The sequence below is a fragment of the Mastigoproctus giganteus genome, chromosome 6, assembly GCF_048544385.1.
Source record: "Mastigoproctus giganteus isolate SK-2022 chromosome 6, ASM4854438v1, whole genome shotgun sequence".
NCBI classification, from domain to species: Eukaryota; Metazoa; Arthropoda; class Arachnida; order Uropygi; family Thelyphonidae; genus Mastigoproctus; species Mastigoproctus giganteus.
This window is the reverse complement of record NC_143580.1, coordinates 194,309,636-194,332,320: the sequence shown is the minus strand read 5'-3', so window position 1 is coordinate 194,332,320 and position 22,685 is coordinate 194,309,636. Positions and strand designations below refer to the sequence as shown.

General features: G+C 38.3%; 1 protein-coding gene across 1 annotated transcript in view; it reads right to left on the bottom strand.

The window, feature by feature from the left end:
* Window positions 1-10,677, bottom strand: part of LOC150084848 (26S proteasome regulatory subunit 10B) — a 56,322-nt gene extending 45,645 nt beyond the window's left edge. Inside the window, exon 1 of the mRNA XM_090375593.1 lies at window positions 10,564-10,677. Coding sequence (XP_090231719.1) covers window positions 10,564-10,663 — 100 coding nt within the window. The 5' untranslated portion in view covers window positions 10,664-10,677. The remainder of the gene's footprint in view (window positions 1-10,563) is intronic.
* Between the last annotated feature and the right edge of the window lie 12,008 nt (window positions 10,678-22,685).

Below are 22,685 nucleotides of genomic sequence, written 5' to 3'. Positions count from 1 at the left end.
TTGAAGGAGAGAGCGGGAATTATAGAAGCCAATTCAGAAGAACAGTACCCATGGAAATATCTGTAGAGGAGGCATGCAGCAGAAACAGTATGTCTATGAGACAGCGAGTGCAGAGACTCTGTTAAAGATGAGTCATTAATTAACCTAACTGCCCTCTTCTGAACAGAATCAAGAAGCCTGAGGGGGGTTTTGGGGGCACCACCCCAGATGTGGGAACAATATTCCATGGCAGGACGGATTTGAGATTTAAACAGAGTGAGCAGCTGTATGGAAGAAAAGTAACGCCGAGAGCGAAAGAGGAAACCCATGTTATTTTGATGCAGAGGAAGCAATATTTGTAATGTGCTTGTGCCAAGAGAGATTAGAAATCATGGTAATCCCCCAAAGAGGTATATCATCTTGCCTAGAAATCAGAGTAGTGTCTCCAAAGATAAGCATAGGAGCAGAAGAATCCTTTTTGCAAGGTATAAGACAAGACTGAGTTTTAGAAGCATTAAAATCAACTAAGTTGTCTTTGCCCCACTGGAGAATTACCTAGAGATCGGCATTTAAAGAATTAGTAATAGATTTTCGAGAAGTTGAAGCTGATTGAGCAGGACAAAGTTTCTCAAAATGGAAAGTGAAATGCAATGTGCTATCATCGGCAAAACTATGGATAGGATTTCCAGTCAATGGAAGAAGGTCATTAATATACAAGAGGAAAAGAGTGGGGGAAAGAGCTGAACCTTGGGGGACACCAGCATTAGTGGAGAAGTTAGAAGACAGAGAGCCATCTACCATCGCCCTCAGTGAGCGATCAGAGAGAAAACTGGATAACCAATTACAAAAAACAGTTGGCAAACCATAAGATGGAAGCTTGTTTAGAAGACCTTTATGCCAAACACAATCGAAAGCCTTTGAGATGTCAAGAGTAACTGCATGTGTTTCACCGAACTTTTCCACTGAATTAGTCCATAAATGGGTAACATAAGCCAGAATATCACCAGTGGATCGACACTGACGGAATCCATACTGGTGATCATTGATCAGACGGAAGGTTTCTAGGTAGTTTAAGAGTTTGTGGTTAATTGATTTCTCCATTACTTTAGAAAGAGTAGAAGTAATTGCAATGGGACGATAATTGGATGGGAGGGATTTGTCACCCTTTTTAGGAACTGACTGAATGTGACCAACTTCCAAGCAGAAGGAAAAACACCTTTGGAATAAGAAAGTGAAAAAAGACGGCAAAGAACAGGTAAGTTCAGGAGCACAGGTTTTGAGAACAAGTGGAGAAATACCATTGGAACCTGGAGCTTTCTTAGCATCAAGATTCATCAAAATCCTTCTGACATCCTTTTGACAGAAAACCACAGGAGGTTTTGAATGGAGCATGTTGGGAATGGTGGGAGGTGTTTTACCAACATCATTAATACACGATTTGGAAGAAAAATGGGATGCTAGCAGGTTAGCTTTATCCTTGGCTGAAGTGACAACAGAACCATCTGGTTTGGACAGAGGTGGGAGCAGAGATGAGCAAAAGTTGTGGCCAATAGCTTTGGCAAGAGACCAGAATGCTCGGCTACCATTAGGGCAAGAAGCAAGTTTTCTACTCTTAGCCTGTTCAAACTCTAGTTTGGACTGATTAATAACTGCTTTAATAACTCCAGCCATTATCAACCCACTGCAGGATGGAAGCCTTCTCAATAATTCATGTTGAGGGAAATGGACCATAATCTGCCACGCTGGTCCAATGGGGGTTGGCAGATCAACCGTATTTAGCAGTCAGGGACTTGAACCCCAGTCTACTCGAGGAGCATGTGCTACTGCACTCCTGTTACTGACCACTCAGCTACATACAGATTCAGCTGATAACAAGCTGAGGCTTTTGTTGTTATTAATGATTTTGCATAACCAGAGAGAGATTTAAACTTGGAGGCCCTACACAAGATATCGGTATATATTCGCATCACTGATGGGTGAAATTTCAAATACTTTACTTAAATTGAGCCACAGTCATTAATTTAATACTGTACAGTTCTTAAAACAATTTGACCTGACTTTAAATAGATAAGATTAGATTACCTTTGTTTTGTAAGTAACAGTCACTGTCTTTGTTTAGAGAAAATCTAACTGATGCAGCAGAACCCAGGATAGGAATGTTCATCTAGATGTAAATTTAGCCATGTGCATAACTTATTTACCTATTAGACATTATCACCAGACAACCCTAACTGCACACCTAAAACCCTTTACTGTTTTCACCCCCGACAACCAAAATACAGTACACAGTTAATGTTAACTGTCTTCCAGGTATTTCTGATCACAGCTCAGAAAGCCCAGTGATGGCTTCTTCTCCAATGGAGCTGCTATTCCATAGCCAATTGTTAACTCCTCAAGGTTTCTTTGCTATGGTTGCAGATGACAAGAATGTCATTCACATAACAGACCCACAGCTCAGGTATGTAGGGGAACTAACAAGGTCTATAATTTCTAGGTGAAACATGTAGATATGGAAAGAGGCAATTACCCATGCCGAGCCTCCTCTTTTGGAAGAAGTGACCTCGAAATTGAAACCTTCTGCTCTAGACTGAGAATATCTTCTAAATAGAGAGGAATAGGATGGCCTGTGAGTGAGAGAGAGAGAGAGAGAGAGAGAGAGAGAGAGAGAGAGAGAGAGAGAGAGAGAGAGAGAGAATAAAACCTTTGCAAGCTTTTTTTAATTTTATATTGAAGATTGCCAGTATGTCCTTGTGTTGCTTAGAAGTGTTTTGTTGGCAAAAGGTCTGTGTATGTGTGTTTTTTTTTTAAATGTGGATTTGTGTTAGTGGTATAGTATACTGACAAGCCATTCTGCAATGTATTTACCTGAATAATGCTTTACACCTACAGTGGATCTAGGCTAGGAGCTCCTCCTTGTGGCCTTAATGCTACAAATACAGTGGGACACTCAATTACTCAAACTTCTATTAACTGAAGTCTTTGCTAATGGAGCCAGCAGGCCAAAATAAAACAAAACAAAAAAAAAAGAAAAGAAAAAGGTGGTACACTACAAATTTATTTTTAAACTGTTTACATGACAGTGTGTAGCCAATAAACTTTCATGCAGTGAACCAGAAAACAGGAACTCTTAACATTTTGATACCAAGCCTAATTATGTATCTGCTCAAATTTGTAATTGCCAATGGCTATCTTAATATTTTGGAAAACTTTTATATAAAGCTTTGTTTGTTTGTTTCGGGATTTATTGGGCGCATCGGCAACTATGGCCAAAGTTCGCCATGATTATATAAAGCATTCTGACTGTTAAATCAGAATGCTTTACACATAAGATAACAAATATTTGTAAAATAATAAGAGGAGTATACCTCAATATAGTACGTATAACACTTCCGTATGATACTCTCCAGAAATTAAAATGAAAAAAAAACGAAAAACTTACATTAGAGTAAAAAATAATAATAATTAAAAATCAATTTAACACAATTAAATCAATTCAGTTCTATGTTGATATTAATATCAACGAAAAACATATTGAGCACTACAGCTCTGATTCTTATTACTATCTAATAAGATAACAAAATATGACCTTAGATGTTAATGCAATTTAAATAACAAAAACATTATAATATAAAAAAAGCAAACTTATTTGCTAGTGTCTTTAGAACTTTATATTTTTAAACAGTTTTTTTATGTGCCATAAGACAGAATAAAGTTACAAATTTATTAATTTAGTGCATATAAGATATAATGCACATTTTACACATACTACTGTACTGTAATTTGTTTAATAATTTTTTAAAATCATCTTATTTTAAATTATTATTACAAATTAAATTATTATATATTTTTATTATAATTACTATACATAATAAATGAATCCCAACTCCTATAAATAATTGGAGAAAAAGTTGGGCTTCTATTGCAGATTTCTGATATCCAACACAGTCCTGATCCCATTCACCTCAGATAATCCAGGCCCCACTGTATGAAGAAATCCCTCATTCAATTTGGTCAACTAAGTTAAATGTTTAGTTCAAATTTGTAGGGATTTTGGTTTATCATCAGCATTTCTTTGTATAAGAAGATTAGATTACCTTTGTTTAAAAAAAAATTCTGTCTTTAATAAGTACAGTGCATTCCGGTTAATTGGGGCACTGGTTAATCGGGGCAGCCGCTTATTTGGGGCAAATTATGAAGAACAGAAACAAAACAAATATTTAGCCTGAATTTGTTCCGCTTATTTGGGCCAACTCGCCGCTTAATTGGGGCAATGAAGGTCTTGATTGAATAATAAACTATATTTAGATGGCGCGCACAAACATCTAAATATAGTTTATTGAACAATAAACTAATTTAGATGGTTCGTAACAAAGAGATCATGTGGGCAGCAGCCAAATCAGTTATTGCAAAGTCGTGCTGTACAGTGGTTGTTTTACGTTTGTTCTGTGTTGTGGTAATCGGATTCTGAAGAAATTTTGCTTGCAGTTGTTTACGATCACACTAGGTACATATGTATACAGGGTGTACATAAATTAGTTGGGCAAAATAAATGGTTTATTATGCGTAGGTATACAGCCAAACATGAGAGTACACATGATTATAAGATAGTGAAACACAAAGTTTACCTTTTTCACAAATGTTCGATGTGGCTGCCCTTCATTACTCTGCAAATGTCCCATCGGTAAATCAGTTCTTGCCATATGTTTCTGAGCATGTTCACGTCAATCAAACCAAGTGCAGTGCTGATTCGTGATTTCAATTCAGGAATGGATGTCAGAAGTGGCAGACTGTAAACCTGATCTTTTACAAAACCCCATACACTGAAATCTAGGGGTGAAAGGTCTGGTGATCGTGGTGGCCATGAAATAACACCTCTGCGACCAATCTAAACTGGGACTTCAGCACTGAGGTAAGAAGTAACCGCTGTGTGGAAGTGACAGGGTGCACCATCTTGTTAGAAAATGAAACCTCCATACATTGTTTCCTTCAGGATTGGCATAAGGTAAATCTGAAGTACGTCCAGGTATACGATTCCTGTAACAGTTTTTTCAGCAAAGAAGAATGGCCCAAAAACATTAGAACAACTTACGGCACAAAACACGTTTACATCCTGACATTGTCTATTCACTTTGCCACTCAAATGAAAAGTTGCCTCGTCACTGAAAACTAACTGCGACAAGAAATCGTCATCCCTTTCCATGCGCTCTAACATATCGGTGCAAAAATTTTCTCTCTTTGACAGGTCCATGGGCTTAATTAAGAGCTTAAACAATTTGTAAGGTCTGAACATCAGACGTTTTTGCAGGATTTTGTTAACTGTTGATTTAGGAATTCCCAGCTGTAAACTAGCTCATGCTGTAGATTTTGTCGGACTTCTCAAAAATGAATCTCTCACTGCGTCAACCGTCTCTTCTGGAATTTTAGGTCTGCCTTGCCCGCTAAGCCTATGAGCCACACATCCTGTTTGTTTCGGTGAATCGCTTGTATCATGTCAGGTGGTAGATGACTTTCATCAACCGGTGAAATACCACCACTTTGCTTATTGGAGGCTTGAAGTGGTGAAACCCATGTTTAGTCTCTAGAGCAAAGTTTCCGGCATCCCCCTCTCCCCATACTTCTCCTTCAACCCATGCACGGTACTAAGTACTATAGGTTTTGATACCTTTCGTGTTTGGGGTTCTCATAAAAAAAAAAAAAAAAAAAAAACAATAGTCTTTTCGGGGCACTTTTCTGGTATTCTCGACCGAAATTTCATTGCACTTGCACAGCGGAATGAGTTTCATACAGAAAGAATGATGAACAACCACGAACTACATCTCACTCATACGTGGACTTGAAACACACACATGGACACCTAGTGCCACCTATCTGCAAACTTAGGATATGATACTACTCATCTGCCATTTAACTGGTACCTTACAATTAATATTTCGCAATTTATTCAGTTACTAAATTGCCCAACTAATTTGTGTCCACCCTGTACATCTTGTGGGTTAGAATAGATTAAAAACTGTACCAAACAGCGCACTGATTTTGGTTTCCTCCCACCCCCCTTTTTTTTCAGTACATTTAAGACCCCTGTCAAAATGCCATGTAAAGCTTTGTCGCTTTCAGAAAAAATCGCTACTCTTGACAAGATAAAAAGTCAACCTCCTAAGATCAGTCATCGTCAGCTAGCGGAGATAATAAAGGTGCCAAAATCTACAATTTTACGACTGATACAGCAACAAGAAAAACTTAGAGAGGATAGAACATTGCGCGTGGATTTAAAGAAAACATCTCATAAGCGAAAGAGGGAAGACAAAGATCCAGATGAAGATGCTTTGAATCATAGTGTGCATAGTGTGCATAGTATTAGGGTCAGGCGCCACCTGTGGTTTCCCACATCTGCGCCATATGTTCGCTGTGAAGGAATACAGTACTACTGTAAATGCCAGAAAAGTGTTGTGTGTTGTATATGACATATTGCGTTAGGTTCTGTTGTGTGTCCTGGCATTTGGCCGCAGGGCCCCTAGTGGGACTCCACGTTGCCCGCACACACCACTAGGAGGTAGCCAGTCTGCCCATTATTCTCTGGCTTGTCTCCGCCAGGGTCGCCAGAGCTTCCTGGACGGAGACAAAAAAAAAAAAAAAAAGGTAGAGTCGGGGAAGTACAGAGTGTACGCAAGAAAGGAGGGTATAGCTAGAAATATGGAGGATGTAGGCGAAGGTATCCTCCAGGTTATCAATGGAGCAATAAGCGCCATCAGTTGAAAGGGGAACCCGGGAAGGACGATAAATAAGACAGCAAGAGAGCCGTGTGCAAGTTGCCACTGAGGAATGAGGTGGTCCATACGCCAGTTGATCCTATCCAGGTTAAGATCAGTTGGCCAGTTAGGTTAGGATCAGATGTTTGGGTTGTTCCTATTTTGTGTTGGCAATAAGGTGCTCCGTCTTGTGAAGAGGGCTTGTGCAAACTTGGTAAACTCATAGTAGTAGTTTTCTTCTGTGATGAATAAGTGTTCATTTCCTTGAGGGTTATCTTGTATACGAGTAAACAGGATGCTGCGGAGGTCCTCATAGTGTTGGCAGGTATATACTAGATGGTTCCAGTCTTCTATTTCACCACATGCACAGTAGGGGTTGTCAATGATTCCCATGGATGTTAATTTATGGTTTATTGATCCGTGTCCAGTGATGAGGTAGGTGGTATGAAGACCAGGAGAAAACCAAGTTGGAGATTTAGGAAATACGGCATTCACATAAGGTATAAATTTCTTGGTGATTGGGCCCTTTTCCACTGTATCTAAACGAGGAGTGTGTGTGTGTGTGTGTGTGTGTGTAAGCGGCCCTATGCTAAAAACCAAGTCAGAAGAGTTGGCCAAAAAGCTAGGTCACATAAATTTCAAAGCGATGGATGGTTGGTTGTCTCAATGGAAGTGTAGACATGACATTAGTTACAAAAAAGCACATGGCAAGAAGGATAGTGCTGATGCTACGAGTGCTGAGCAATGGAAATCTGAAAAACTGCCAGAGTTGCTTAAAAAATTTAGTGGAGATGACATTTACAACGCCGATGAAACAGGTCTGTATTATCGTGCTACGCCGGATGGTTCCCTCAGCTATCAACACATAACACTGTCCGGTTCAAAGAAAGCAATGGATCGTGTAACAGTGTTATGCTGCTCAAACATGTCAGGAAATGATAAACTCAAACTTTTGGTTATTGGTAAAAGTGCCAAACCTTGTTGTTTCAAGGAGCTTACAATAGGCAGTTTGCCAGTTTCGTATTATGCCAATAAGAAGGCGTGGATGACCACATATATTTTTACGCAATGGCTAAAGAACTGGGACGTGGAACTGCAATGGAAGTCCAGAAAAATTCTGTTGATATTGGACAACTGCACCGCACACACTCTGATGTAGCTGGTTTAAAAAATATTGAACTGAAATTTTTACCCCCTAACACCACATCCCTGATACAGCCTGTGGACGTAGGAATTATAAAAAAATTGAAGACCTATTATCGCGGAAAGCTGGTTAATCACATCCTTGAAGCAATTAAGGAAAATCTGCTGACATCATCTTCGAAATCAATAGAGGTTAGTGCAAAAGTTTCAATGTTAAAAGCTGTACAATTTATCACCGATAGCTGGCGAGGAATAAGCAGCAAAACAATTTGGAATTGTTTTGCTAAATGTGGTTTCACGACTAATTGTGATTCAGACGCAATAAGCTGTACAGAAAATGAAATGGCTTTGGAACTGGAACAGGTCCAAAATTGTAAAGAATTTTTAATGATTGACGATAACCTTCAATGCCACGATGAAAATGAAGATTATGAGGAAACGATTATTGAACAAATTGCGGCAAAACACTCAGACACATCAAAACCAAGAAAATGATGACGATGATATACCTAAGCGCGTGACTAACCAGGATGCCAGGAAATGTATCACTGAATTGAGATGTTATTTCATGCAGGAAGGCAATCCTTTATCAGCATTAGATACCTACGCCGACTTTGTTCAATTGCAGTCCATAAAGAGAACACGTCAGGGTACACTTCATAATTTTTTTCAAAGTAAGAACCCTTCAGTAATGTGTAACCTTTACTTGACACGGACATTATTCTGTACTGTATCTTTATTTTACATATGTACATAAGTACATTTTGTTTGCTTTTAGCTTTAGTTATTTTTAAATAAATGTTTGTACCAATATAACTTAAATACAGTGTGCTTTCTTTAAATACCACATTCCCTTTATTTTATTCATACCTTTTTTCCTCTGTTAGAAAGTGCTTTTCAGCTCATTAAAATTTCGTTTAATTGGGGTAGCCGCTTAATTGGGCCAAAGTGATATGTCCCGATGTGTCCCAATTAACTGGAATCGACTGTATTTTGAAAAGGCCTGATTTGTAATAGTAGATGTGTTTTTGCTTTTATTCATTTCTTTTTTCCTTTTTGAACTTCCTTCTTAGTTTGTGCTGCATCAACACACTCTGCTGTGTTATAATTAGTGAACCAGGCAGGCCAATCTTATGTCAAGTTGCCTTATATTTAATAGCTGAGAATAAGCAAACCAAATGTAAAAATAAAAACAGCTCATATTCATTGATTTTCATGTTTTATTCCTGGATAAAAATTAAAGCTACACAACACAGGCTCTTTTGGGTTGAGAGGTTATAGAAGCACATTTATCCTTTACCCAATGAAGTGCTTTGTAGCTTTCCCTTGAAAAGATGAGCATCAGCAGCCAAATTCCTCGACTATTCTTTTTGGGTATTTTCATTGATTCTTCATCTGGCAACTTTCATTTTATTCAGTTTACTCTCTACAAATTTTATTCCACTTTGTGACAGATTTTGCCAGTGAAGGAGACAAATCATCTTGCTGGAATTACAGTCTCACTCCTGAAAAATTCCTTCAACTCACTTTAGTTTTTCATTTCTGGAAACCCTAAACCTGCAAAGAAACATGCCATTTCATTGCTTTCTGGCATATTCCTTATTTTCCTGTTATTAATTTTCTGTATAGGCAGACTTTATTTTACTGTTTTAAAAATTTGTTCCACTGTTGATGAGAATATTTATCACAAAACTACATCAATCTAGAATATAATAATTAAATATTCCTCCCACATTTGTAGATGTTTGCTTGGATGCTACTGCTCAGGGTAAGAAAACATCCAATTAGAATAAATTTCTTACCAAAATGGAACCTTAGCAAAAGTGTTTGAATGTTGTCTGATAAACTTTTAGGAAGAATTATTAATTTATTTCCTGGGGGGAAGCAAGTATTATGACTATTTTGTTGATTTACAAGTTTTTGCTTGCAAATAATGCAAGAAAGCAAGCTTATAAAGCATCAGCCAAAAAAAAAAAAAAAAAAAAAGAACTACACACTTCACCTATCCATAGCCATCCAACTCCAAGAATTTAGTTCTTCCATGAATTTAGCAAAACCACCCACTTCCACAACAACAACAGACGGAAGTTTGTTCCAACAGTCAACCACCCACTGACTAAAGGCAAACTTCTGCACATGTATCCTGCAACCACCCTTCCTCAACTTGAATTTATGACCTCTCATTTGCAGTCCAAGAAAGAAGAATGCCATCAACATTTAACTTACTCAATCCATACAAGGCCTTAAATACCTCAATCATATCTTCCCACAGGTGCTGCTAAGTCTCCAGATGCTGAAATTTGCAGAACTGAAGCCTTTCTTGGTAAGAGCACCCTTTTGTAAAATTTTTTGTAAATTTAATATTTCAGGGGAAATAACTCTTCCAACAAGCTTCTTATAGGCTTAGCCTGAACTTTTTCCTGAAACCTAAAAATTAAAATTACTGTGTGTGTGTGTGTGTGTGTGTGAAAATGAGTGAGACAGAGAGCGCATAACTATTCCCCAAACGCTCGGTATACAGTGAGAAACTTTTTTAAAAGTTATCACAAAAATAACACAGATAATAAAAGTCTACATTCAAAGAGCAGCATGAATGCACAGGCTATGACACAGCACTAATCATTACTGAAGTTCCAAGTAAGCAATAAATATTATCTGAGCTTATGAAATTAAAATTAAATTATAGCTAACTTACTTTCCTTCAACCGGCTTTCAATTTCTTTATGTTCCAATAATTTTTTTCTATAATCTTGCAGTGCTTTCTCTCTAGCCTGGTCAGCATTTGTATTCGCCATTTTTCAATATTATTTACTCGAACTCTGGTGGCAGAAATACAAAATTCGGAACTAGCATTTTAAAAACACACTTAAAAAAATAAACTGTTCAAACATGATACAGTATTATACCAGTTATTATTAAATTACACGTTATTATTAAATAAAGCAAAAACAAGAAATCACAAAAAAAGAGAAAAGGTGCATTTATCGTGATGTATAAAGTGGCTTAATCGTTTATTTCTTGCTGAATAAAAACTAACTCCAGGGGCTCACATCTGGTGAGTAAGGGCTTGGCACACCCAGGGTCCTGAGCTGGATATCATCATTCTTCTCTTTCTTGGTGATTCCCTTCTACTTTTGACTCTCTCTCTCTCTCAGGGTAACTTGGGAAATTTTTTTTTTCCCTGATGCAGCATAAGCCTCGAGCTTCCTTGCACCACATGGCTAATAATAATAATAATAATAATAATAATAACACCCATGAAGAAAACGTCTTTTAAAGACATGGCTAAAACTATAATTCTCATCCGTGCATTGTCGGCGTACCTGTAAATTCCGTGTACTGTACTATAATCCATTGTCAGTGTGCCGTTTTCCGTGGATGAAAAACCAGTTTTTGGATATAGCGCGCACCTAGGGCGACTGACTTAATAAAAGTGTGAAAAATGCCTAAATTCTTCTCGTCTTTACGCGATTCGAACCAATCATCACTACCACACTACTATTCGACAGGTTAAGCAACAATATCTCTAATTTCATTGGCTGCCTTGGCTGTTTTTTTGCCAAGACAGCTAAAGAAAACACACAACTTTAGCAAGTTGCGTGTAGTCTACAGGGTCACCGAAAAAAAAGGTGTCCGTGATTTCCGTTTTAATTATCTTCGGAAATATTTGATCGATTGCTGTGATCATTGCAGCAAACAGTGTGGTAACGCACTAAGTTTTATTTGACACCTCAACAATGACCTTGGCTGCGCCGTGAGTGTAGGCAGATTGACTTCTATGCGCACCTCCTCAGCCACTGTCAGTAAGATGGCCACCAAGAAGTCATGACCTGACACCATTAGACTTTTTCTTGTGGGGCTACCTAAAGAACATCGTCTACGCAGAAAATATTCACGATTGCCACCATGTAAGAGAGAGAGGATCACAGCTGCAATAATAACCGTTACACCCGAAATGATTGAGCGCACAGAGACCGACTACCACTTGGATGTTTGCCAAACAACGAACGGTGCTCATATTAAAACATACTAAGATATGAAATAAAACTTTAGACCTTCCTTTAGATATTAACAAATAAATCAATTGATTGATGTAAGTATTTGCGATGTTATTTTATCATGAAATCACGGACATCTTTTTTGATGACCCTGTGTATATATATATATATTCAATATTTTAAATTTTAGAATTAAATAAATAAAATAAAACATAAGCCAGTAGTATGGCGAAAACTGTAGAGCGAAAATTAACATAAAAATAACCCAAAATAAAACGAACAAACGGAAAAGGGAGAGTAAAGGTAAGACATAAACAGTAGCCGAAAAACCCTATATAATTTCGCACTTTAAATCCAATTAATAAAATCGATGTAAAATTTAAAATAATGCCAATTACATAATAATTTAGCGGAACCCCCCCCCCCCCCGAGAGGTACCAGTTCCGAAAGACGTGAAATATCACCAAAAAGGGGTTAAAGGAACTACTAAAAGATATATATATATATATATATATATACAGATATATAACCAAAGCAAATTATTTTAGCATTAGCATAGGCACATTATGCAAGAAAGGAAGCTTATATAGCATCAGCCAAAAAAAAAAAAAAACACACACACACTCGCTTCTCATTTCACTCATCCACCCGCTCGAAATGTTTGTCTAGTTCTGCATTGAATCTGTTTAAGCTATCAACTTCTACAACGACAGATGGAAGTTTGTTCCAGCAATCAACCACCCGCTGGCTAAAGGCAAACTTCCGCACATCTATCCTACAAATGTCTTTCCTCAATTTGATTTTATGCCCTCAGGTGATTATTCTGAGCAAGAGGAAGAACCCCATCAGCATTGAGCATGCTCAAACCAATCAAGGCTTAATACACCTCAATCAGATCACCTCGCAGGTGCCTAGTCTCCAGACACTGTAATTTGCAAAACTTAAGCTTTTCTTCATAAGAGCAACAAGATCGGTGTTCCATTCACTAATCTTGTTGCCGTTCTCTGTACTCGTTCCAACGACTCTACATCCTTCTTAAAATGAGGCCTCCAGACCTGTATACAGTACTCAAGGTGTGGCCTACTATTACCAGGGGATTCTCACCGCCTTATCCCAGCTAGAAAAATTCTTGTATATCATTGACAAGACACCATGAGCTACTCTTGCAGACCGTCTGCACTGCTCAGAAAACTTCATATCTGCCTGCACAATTACCCCCAGGTAATTGTGCAGGCAGATATGAATTGTGCAGGCAGATATTTCACTCTCTACCTCTTTGGGCGCCTCCGTAGCCAGGTGGGAAGGAGCAGCAGTACGTAGCACACGTTTCTTGATTAGACCGGGGTTCGAGCCCATCACCACCAAATACGGAGGATGCGGAAAGGTCAGGAAATGACTACCGCATATTCCGGGAGCAATATGGACTTAGTTGCTAATGCTCCTAAAAACCAAATAACAAACTCTCTACCTCTGTCAGTGTAGTACCACACAGTTGATACAGTTACTCTGGGGTTACTGCTTCCATATGCAGTACTTTACATTTGTCAATGTTAAACTTCAGTTACCACCTCCCAGCCCATCTACTCAACTTTTCTAGATCCTGTTGCAGCAGCGTACTGTCATTAGTGTCATTAACAACCCTGCCGACCTTCGTATCGACTGCAAACTTGGACATTAAGCCTGAAACACCATCATCAAAATCATTAATGAAGGTCTGCGCGGGTACCGGGACGTTCAGAATACCAATGGTATTGTTACCGTCCTCCCCACACCATGTGGAAAATGCCCGGGTTCGAATCCCGTCGATGCCGCGAGAAACTTTAATGGGCTTTTTTCACTCCGTGGCTGAGTTAGTCGGTCTGAGGAGTAGATAGCAAGGTTCCCTCCCCCCAAGAAACTGGGGTTTTCCGTCCAGCAAAACAGACAAATCAACCATAGAACACACGCAATGAACAGACATAAGACACAGCTCGGCAGATGAATGTAATTATTCGGGTGGCCTAAATATAACAATGGACCCAACACTGAACACTGGGGAACTCCACTAATAACATTAGTCCACGAAGCCCAGTGTCCATTGATTACCACTCTCTATCTTCTCCGACTCAACCATTTTGTAATAACTAAGAGCAAATTGGAGGAAAAATTGCTGAAGTTAAACATGAGAAAAGCACCTGGGGTGGATGGAATCTATCCAGTTAAATTAAGGGAGGCAGCAAAGGAAGTAAGCAAACTCTTAGCCATAGCCATAATTATGAGAGCATCCTTGGATACAGGTAGGTCCCCACGGAGTAAAGATGTGCAAATTCTCAAGTCTGAGGAGTCTGGAGGATTTGCACACTGTTTCATTCTCCACTACGTCAGGGTAGTGGAGAATTAAAAAGTACCTGGGGGTAAGTATGCAGTCAGATATGTCGTTTTCAGAGCAGTGCAGAGAAGATGCTAGAGCAGCTCATGGAGTTAGTCAATGATATACAGAAATTTCGCAGGCAGGGATAAGGTGATTGTACCCTTGTATAAGGCAATGATCAGGCCACACCTTGGGTATTGCGTACAGGTCTGGAGGACTCAGTTTAGGGAGGATGTAGAGCTGCTGGAAAGAGTACAGAGAAGGGCAACGAAATTGGTGAAGGGAAATAAAGAGACTGTGCTTTCCAAGAAACGCTTAAGTTCTGCCAATTGCAGCGTCTAGACGACTCTAGGTACCTGCAAAGTGATCTGGCCGAGGTGAATATGGCTTGGAATGATTTGTGCAAGCCTAATGCTCATGGGATTCTTCCTCTTGCCCAGATTACGCACTTGACGAGGCATAAATTCAAATGGGGGAAAGACAGCTGCAGAATAGGTGTGCGTAAATTTGCCTTTAGCCAGTGAGTAGTTGATTGCGGAAACAAACTTCCATCTGTCGTTGTGGAAGTTGATAGCTTAAATAGATTCAAGGAAGAACTGGACAAACATTTGGAGCAAAGAAATAGGTGAAATTGGAATTTTTTTTTTTTTTTTTTTTTTTTGCTGATATTGTATGAGCTTGCTTTCTTGTATCATATGTCAATACTAATGCTAATAAGACTGCTGTATAAATTGAAGCACTTTGGCATTAAATTAAGGGAAAGTTATTGCTTATGGACAAAGAGATAGTTGAGTAGATGACAGAGAGTGGCTATTAATGGACATTGCTCATTACAGACTAATGTTATTTGCAGGGTCCCCCAGGTTTCACTGCTTTTTATATTCATAAATAATAATGATGAAGGTATATCAGGTTTAATGTCAAACTTTGCAGATGATAAAAAGGTCAGCAGGGTGGTTAAAGACAATAATCAAGGTATGCTACTGCAACAAGATCTATAAACTTTAGGTAGATCGGCTGAGAAATGATAAGTGAAGTTGAATATTGACAAATGCCGTTACTTCATATGGGTTGCAGTAATCCCGGATTAACGTACCAACTGTGCGGTACTATACGCTTGATAGCACAAAAGAAAACTGTTTATACTCTGGGACAACTATAGGGTCAGAAAGTTCACAAAATAAAGAGAATACAAGAAAGAGCACTGCATTCAGCAGTCAAGGCCGGTCATTCAAAGCACGTATACTTAAGCACCTTCGTTTCTGACCACTGGGCTAAGGCGGCCTCACGCAAAATGAAAAACATTTGGGAGTAACTGGGCAGTCAGCTATGATAGCTCATGGGGTTTTGTCAATTATATGTACGAATTTCGTTAGCGGCAATAACGTGATTATCCTCTATATGGCCTAAATATTGCATAATTATTATTATTATTATTATTATAACTTTGACTACAGTCTAAGTTGGGTAATGCATATAACAAACTTGTACAAAAAATGAGATTTTATGTGCTTTTTCTACTACATTAAGAATAAGTTAAATCTTAGAACAAAAGTTACCTTATTTTATGCATTAGTGGACTCCCAACTCAATTATTTAGTAAATATATGGGCACGAGCAAATAAAACAGAAATAAGGGCAATAGAGAACTTAATGAATAGGATTCTGAAACTTTTAATGGGGACAAACTCTTGGAATGACCTGAACAAGAGAAGGCAATTTTTTTTGAAACATAAAATACTGTATCCAGTTCAAAAACTGAAGTTAAATCTATTCTTAAAAAATCTTAACACTATTTTTGAAGAGTCGGATCTGCAAAGAAATGTCTCACAAAATTTAAGAAACCCAAAAGCAATTACTTTGCCTCACCCTAGGATACTAAATAGATTTGGAGATAGGTACACAGTGAATATAATAAACAACTTGTTGACTAGCATTGATTTCAGGCTCAGGAGAAGTTATCCCATCTCCAAATTAAAATTCCTAATAAGAAAATTCTTGATACTCAATTACACAGTAGATTAGAATTGATATGCAGATAAACTACTACCTCTGTTTACATTGTGGAATATACTATGTGTAGTGACTTCGTAGTCTTTTCTGTAAGATAACAAATTTGTACAAAACTGTTGTAAAGGAAGAATTACAACTTGTTGTCAAGAAATTTACTTTTCTTAACAAGTTCACTTATTGTAAACGAATTCTCTTGATAAATAAAATTGTATTGTATTGTATTATTATTATTATTATTATTATTATTATTATTAGCTATTTGGTACAAGAAAGCCTGAGGCTTATGCTGCACCAGCCAAAAGAAAAATTTTTGAATTACCCTGAGAGAGAGAGAGAGAGAGAGAGAGAGAGAGAGAGAGAGAGATATTAGGCCACATCTTCAGTACTGCATACGGGTCTGGAAGCCTCATTTTAGGAAAGAACAAAGAGCAACGAGAGTAGTGAGGGGGAAATAGGGGCTCTTATCAAGTCTTCAGTTCTGCAAATTGTTTCATCTGGAAACTAATCATTTGCAAGGTGAACTGATTGAGATATTTAAGGTTTGACTGGATTGAATAAGCTCATTGCGAATGGAATCCTTCCCCTTTCTCAGATTATGCGCATGATGAGGCATAAATTCAAATTAAATAAGGATGGTTGCAAAATAGATGTGTGAGAATTTTCTCCAGCCATTAGGCAGTTGATTGCTGGAAGAAACTTCCATCTGGTTTTATAGAAGTAGATACTTTGAATAAACTCACGGAAGAAATATAAACAAACTGTTAGAGGGAATTGTCACTGGGTTTTAGGAGTATTAGTTACTAATGCCATATTGCTCCGTGTATACTGTCTGTAAAGTGAGTATTTTCTGCTTGCTGGTTGAAAAACCCGGTTTTCTGCGGAGGAAACCATGCTGTCCTCGCCTGGGACCGACTAACTCAGCCATGTTGTGAAAAAGGCCCATAGAAATTCCTCCTCTCACCGAAGGGACTCGAATTCAGATCTTTTTCACCCAATGTGGGGAGGATGGAGATTCTACCAACTGTGCTACTAGGGCGTTAGATGGGACGATCAGATGATGTCGGAAGGTTTTTTTTTTTTTTTTTTGGTACTGCATACCCAAGAGCTATATCATTTGCCACTACTAATGCTAGTAATTGTCTTATCAGGGCCACCCAAGAACTACCTCACCTATCCATGTGAATTATGTCCATAAATTGAGTGCGTTCTCTGGTCGGTTTTATTTCCCTGGATGAAAAACCAGAGTTTCAAGGGAAAAACCGTGCTATCCTTATCGGAGACTCAAGAACTCAGCCACACAGTGAAAAAGCTCATAAAATTTGGCATTTAATCTTTTAATACGCTACGTTCGTACGTTAATCTTTGAATCGCGTCATTGATTCAAATCCGATCATTTTCAAATCGGTATAGGGAGCACCCATGACGATAATTAGAAAATACAAAAAAATAAATAAATTTTGGCTGATCCTCTGTAAGTTTGCTTTCTTGCATCATTTGCCACTACTAATACTAATACTAAAATAATATACAGCTATTTGAGTTCAGACTATAATGGCCAAGGTTATGAGAAAAGTAAAGAAGCCATCTATATCTTTTTGAACTTGGCTTAACGTCTCCTGGTGGTCAGCACAAGAGTGCATTCAGTAAAACATGCATTTGAAATGACCGTGTTTGATCCCACGTGAGTGCTAAATAAGATAATGATATTGCATTCTTGTCAAAATCTGTAAACTGCTCTGATTTATGTGGTCGTGTCAGAATATAAACAAAACTTTTTTACATTTAATTTTACTGTATACGGTATTTTTTTACAATATTTTACGGTAATAATTTTCACAGAAAATATACCAACTTAAATAATAAATATGAAGTTATTTATCCACATAAGCTACATTGCGTGCAATGCGCTTTTACTAATATTGAACAATGTACGTACTGTAAACCAGGCGCCTCCGTAGCCAGGTGGGAAGGAGCAGCAGTGTATAGCACACGCTTCTTGATTAGACCGGGGTTCGAGCCCCTCACCACCAAATACGGAGGATGCGGAAAGGTCAAGGGAATGACCACCGCATATTCCCGGAGCAGTATGGCCTTAGTTGCTAATGCTCCTAAAAACCAAACAACTGTAAACCAGTACTGTCATATTAGGGCTACCTAGAGCTATCTTATCTGCGCAGGTGTAGTACTGTATATCCATAAACTGCATGTGTTCTCTGGTCGATGTGCCTGTTTTGCTTGACAAAAAAACCGACTTTCCCAGGAAACTCGGGTTTTTTAGATACTGTATTACCAAACTTCTAAACTACAGAAAAGTCTCAGAACGGATCTTCGCCCTCCGCTTACTCGTGTCAATTAAAATGATAGTGGGTGAAACCAATACGCCAAGCTTTAGGCAGATGTGTAATTGGAGAATCCTTCGAAACCCTTAAGAGGCCTTCCTTCTTTGCAGTCCGTGGCGTGGAGATTCAGGAAGGTGGTCAGATTCTTGCACATGGAGATGCTCCACAACGTCCAGGAGATGGATGTCGACTAAAAGAAGTTTATAGAGGCCAAATCCTGCAGAAGACGCATCATCAGGGAACAGCTTTCGTATTCAGCTCTGTGACTGCCATTGTGTTTCTTCGTGCTTTCTTCAGGGAAAAAAAAAAGTTGTTTTCATTTCCCGCATTAATAATTTTTATGTAATTTTTCCTGATTTAATTCCTTTTATGTTAAATCCTTAGCTTTGTTGCTGCTATGGGTATTGCATCATGCATCCATGTAAACCTAGTCACTGATAGCAATAAAGATGTATTATTATTTTTCGTCAAAAAAATAAATAAATAAACCACCGTGCAGGACGCCTGAGACTGATAACTCAGCCACAGAGTGAAAAAGGCCCATAAAAGTTCTTTGCGTCATTGACGGTACTCGAACCAGGGAGCCTTTTCCACCCAGGCTTGGGTGGAAAAGGCTCCCATACCTGTCTCCATGGTTGGATCGTATATGGAAAGAAAGGTCGATCCGATGACTGCAACTGCCTCAAGCATGGGGAAGGTGGCATGAGACTCAGCACTACTCTCGTGGGTAGCATAATTAGTTGAAATGCCGTCCTCCCCCACATCGGGTGGAAAAGACCTGAGTTTGACTCCCGTCAATGACGTGAGGAATTTTAATGGGCCTTTTTTACAAAGTGGCTGAGTTAGTCGGTCTCGGGCGAAGGTAGAGTGGTTTCTTTCTCCGGGAAACTCAAGTTTTTCTTCCAGCAAAACAGAAAATCGGCCACAGGCTACACCCAATTTGCAAATACAATATATTGTAGCCTAGTAGGCTCAGTTGTTCTGGCACTTAACACAAACACTTATGAATTACCCCCAGGGGCTCATATCTGGTGAGTATGGGCTTGGCACACATAGGGTCCTGAGCTGCATTATCATTCTTTTCTTTCTTGGTAATTTCCTTCTCTCCCCCTCCCCCCCCCCTCTCTCTCTCTCTCTAGGATAATTCAGAAATTTTTTTTTCGGCTAGTGCAGCATAAAACTTAGGCTTCCTTGCACCATATGGCTAATAATAATAATAAAACACAACCACAGAGTGAAAAAAGCCCATACATACTTGCACCCAGTATCCTTTAACTCTAGAACCGGTCCTGATATATCTACTACGATTCTTTCTTTATTTGAAAAAAAATATATATATATATACAGTGTATATATATATATATAGGCTTTAAAATGAGCTATAATAATCAATCTATAAAAAATAGTGATTCTTGAGAGACAAAACTTTTAAGCAGTAATTTCTAGGACATTGCATTGTTTAACAGTTTGTGTTCAACATTTACAGTGTGATCCAAAATAAATAGCTTATTTAAACGAGTGATTCTGTAATTTCTTGTAACTCATATTCCATTCACTCATCACTCAATCACACAAAATTACAGGATAAGGGGTGAAGAACGTTGTAAACAGACTAGTGTTAGCAATTTTGAGTGTCGTTATAAATACGAGGCCTGTCAGAAAAGTAATGAAATTAATTTTGTAATAAGTGTAGTGACAACACTGGAAACAAGATGCGCGAAAACATGTAGTGTGGTCCTTCCCCTAACCTCACTGCGTTTTTCAACTCGTTAGAGGCAGTACGTCTGACCCTACTGCAGTTACAGTAATCTCGTGTTTGTTAAGAGTGTTACAATTATGGAACAGAGAAATATTGAATAACGATATGCGACCAAGTTTTGAGTGAAACTGAAAGAAAATGCAACTGATGTGTACGAAAAACTGGGAAAGGCAACGGAAAGGATGCTATTACGATCTCGAGTGTTACGTTGGCACAAGACGTTTTCAGAGGGTCGAGAAAAGGTGGAAGATGAGACACGTGCATGACGGCCGGCAACCATTCGAACTATTTTTTAAATTATTTTAGGGTTGCCCGTAATTGAATACATTAACCCGTATTTATGTCTGTAAATTGCGTGTGTTCTATGGTCAATTTGCCTGTTTTGCTGGACGAAAAAACCCCAGTATGGGGGGAAAACCTTGCTATCTACGCCTGAGACCGACTAACTCAGCCACGGAGTGAAAAAACCCATTAAAGTTCCTCGCATCGTCGACGGGATTCGAACCCGGGCCTTTTCCACCCGGTGTGGGAGGACGGTGACGATACCACTGTGCTAACCGCGCAGACAACCATTCGAACTGACGACAATGTCCAAAGAGTGAGAACGTTAATTCGTTGAGATCGAAGGTTAACAAATCAGAATGATAACAGAATTTAAATCTAGTCACTGTTCACAAAATTTTAAGTGAAGATTTGGCCATGCGAAAAGTGTGCGTGAAAATGATTCCGCGGGTTTTGAGTGATGGACAAAAAAAAACTGCATGAACGTGTGCCTTGATTTGATATAAAAGTTAGAAATCGATCCAGACGTGTTGAAACGAGTCGTTACTGGTGACGAAAGTTGGTTTTAACAGTACGGTCCAGAAACCAAACGCCAAAGTGAGGAGTGGCGCACAAAAACATCTCCACGTCCGAAGAAATCTCGAATGACCAAATCTAAAGTGAAAACGATGATTTTGTGTGTATATATATTATATATATTTTGTGTGTATATATATTATATATATATATATATATATATATATATATATATATATATATTTATTTATTTTTATTATCGAGGCATCACTCACGAAGAGCTCCTTCCACAGGGACAAAAAATTACTACAGAGGAGTTCCTAGTGGTTACGGAAAAGAATCCTTCGTGTGCGACCAGAGATCAGTCAAAGTTGGATCCTCCACCACGGCAACGCACCATCCCATTCTGCCTTCTCCATTACAGAATTTCTGGCGCAGAAAAGCATTCCAGTCCTTCCGCAATCACCATATTCATCGGACCTCTCTCCATGTTATTACCTTTTGTACCCAAAACTGAAAAAGAAACTAAAATGGAAATCATTATGAGTCAATAGAGATAATTCAAAAGGCTGTAACCGAACCTATAAATGAGCTGACAGATGAAGACTCGTTGTGTAGTTGTAGAGGGAAGTTATTTCCCTCTACAACTCCCTCTATGGTCAATTAGAGGGAAGTTATTTCCCTCTACAACTACACAACGATAGGTTAAATAAATTTAAGGCTGATAGATTAAATAAATTTAAGGAGGAACTGGACAAAAAACATTTAGAGGGAATTGTTTTATAATTTTTTTTTTTTTTTTTTTTTTGGCTGAAAGCAAGCTCATACACTTCTTTCTTGCATCACATGTCACTACTACTATTCTGCATAAAATTCAAAATAAGAAATTTTATTCGTTTAATCTCGTTACTTTTTTGACAGGCCTCGTAAACGTCGCTCAGTGAACTTTTAATAAAAGCGAGGCATTAATTACAGCTTCGAGATAAGAGCTGGGATTTTTTGAACTGATGTCACCTTACATGGTGAAAAATCAATTTTTTGTTTGTTTGTTTTCATTCACTTAGAGAGCAAGATAGACAAAGAGAATATATTTTAATAATATCTCCATCGCCATCTGTCGAGATTTCAATAATATTTTATCTAGTCATCTAAATACAGGGGTATAGTGGCCAAACGGAGAGTGTGGACTTTTCCACATGGGGGGGCGTATCTTTATCTGTTGAAGATCGTATTTAAACCTGTAAATCAGGCATAGTCAACTTTATTTATAATAACCTTGTTTGGAGTGATTTGGGCGGGGGAGGCATATATACCCACCTGAGTTGTTATGGGGCTTGAAATATATTTTAAACAAAATTAGCATGGCAGTATTAGCATTTATAAAAGCCCAAGACTTTTTAAATATTTCGTTGAAAACGAATTTTATTAAAGATAAGTAGAAAATGAAAAAAATTATTATGAAATGTTAATATAAGCTTCGGCGCAATCTAATTGTAAATCAAGAGATACCCAATTGGAAGACAGCAATAATCATCAAGAATATAAAATTGAAGTTCTTCA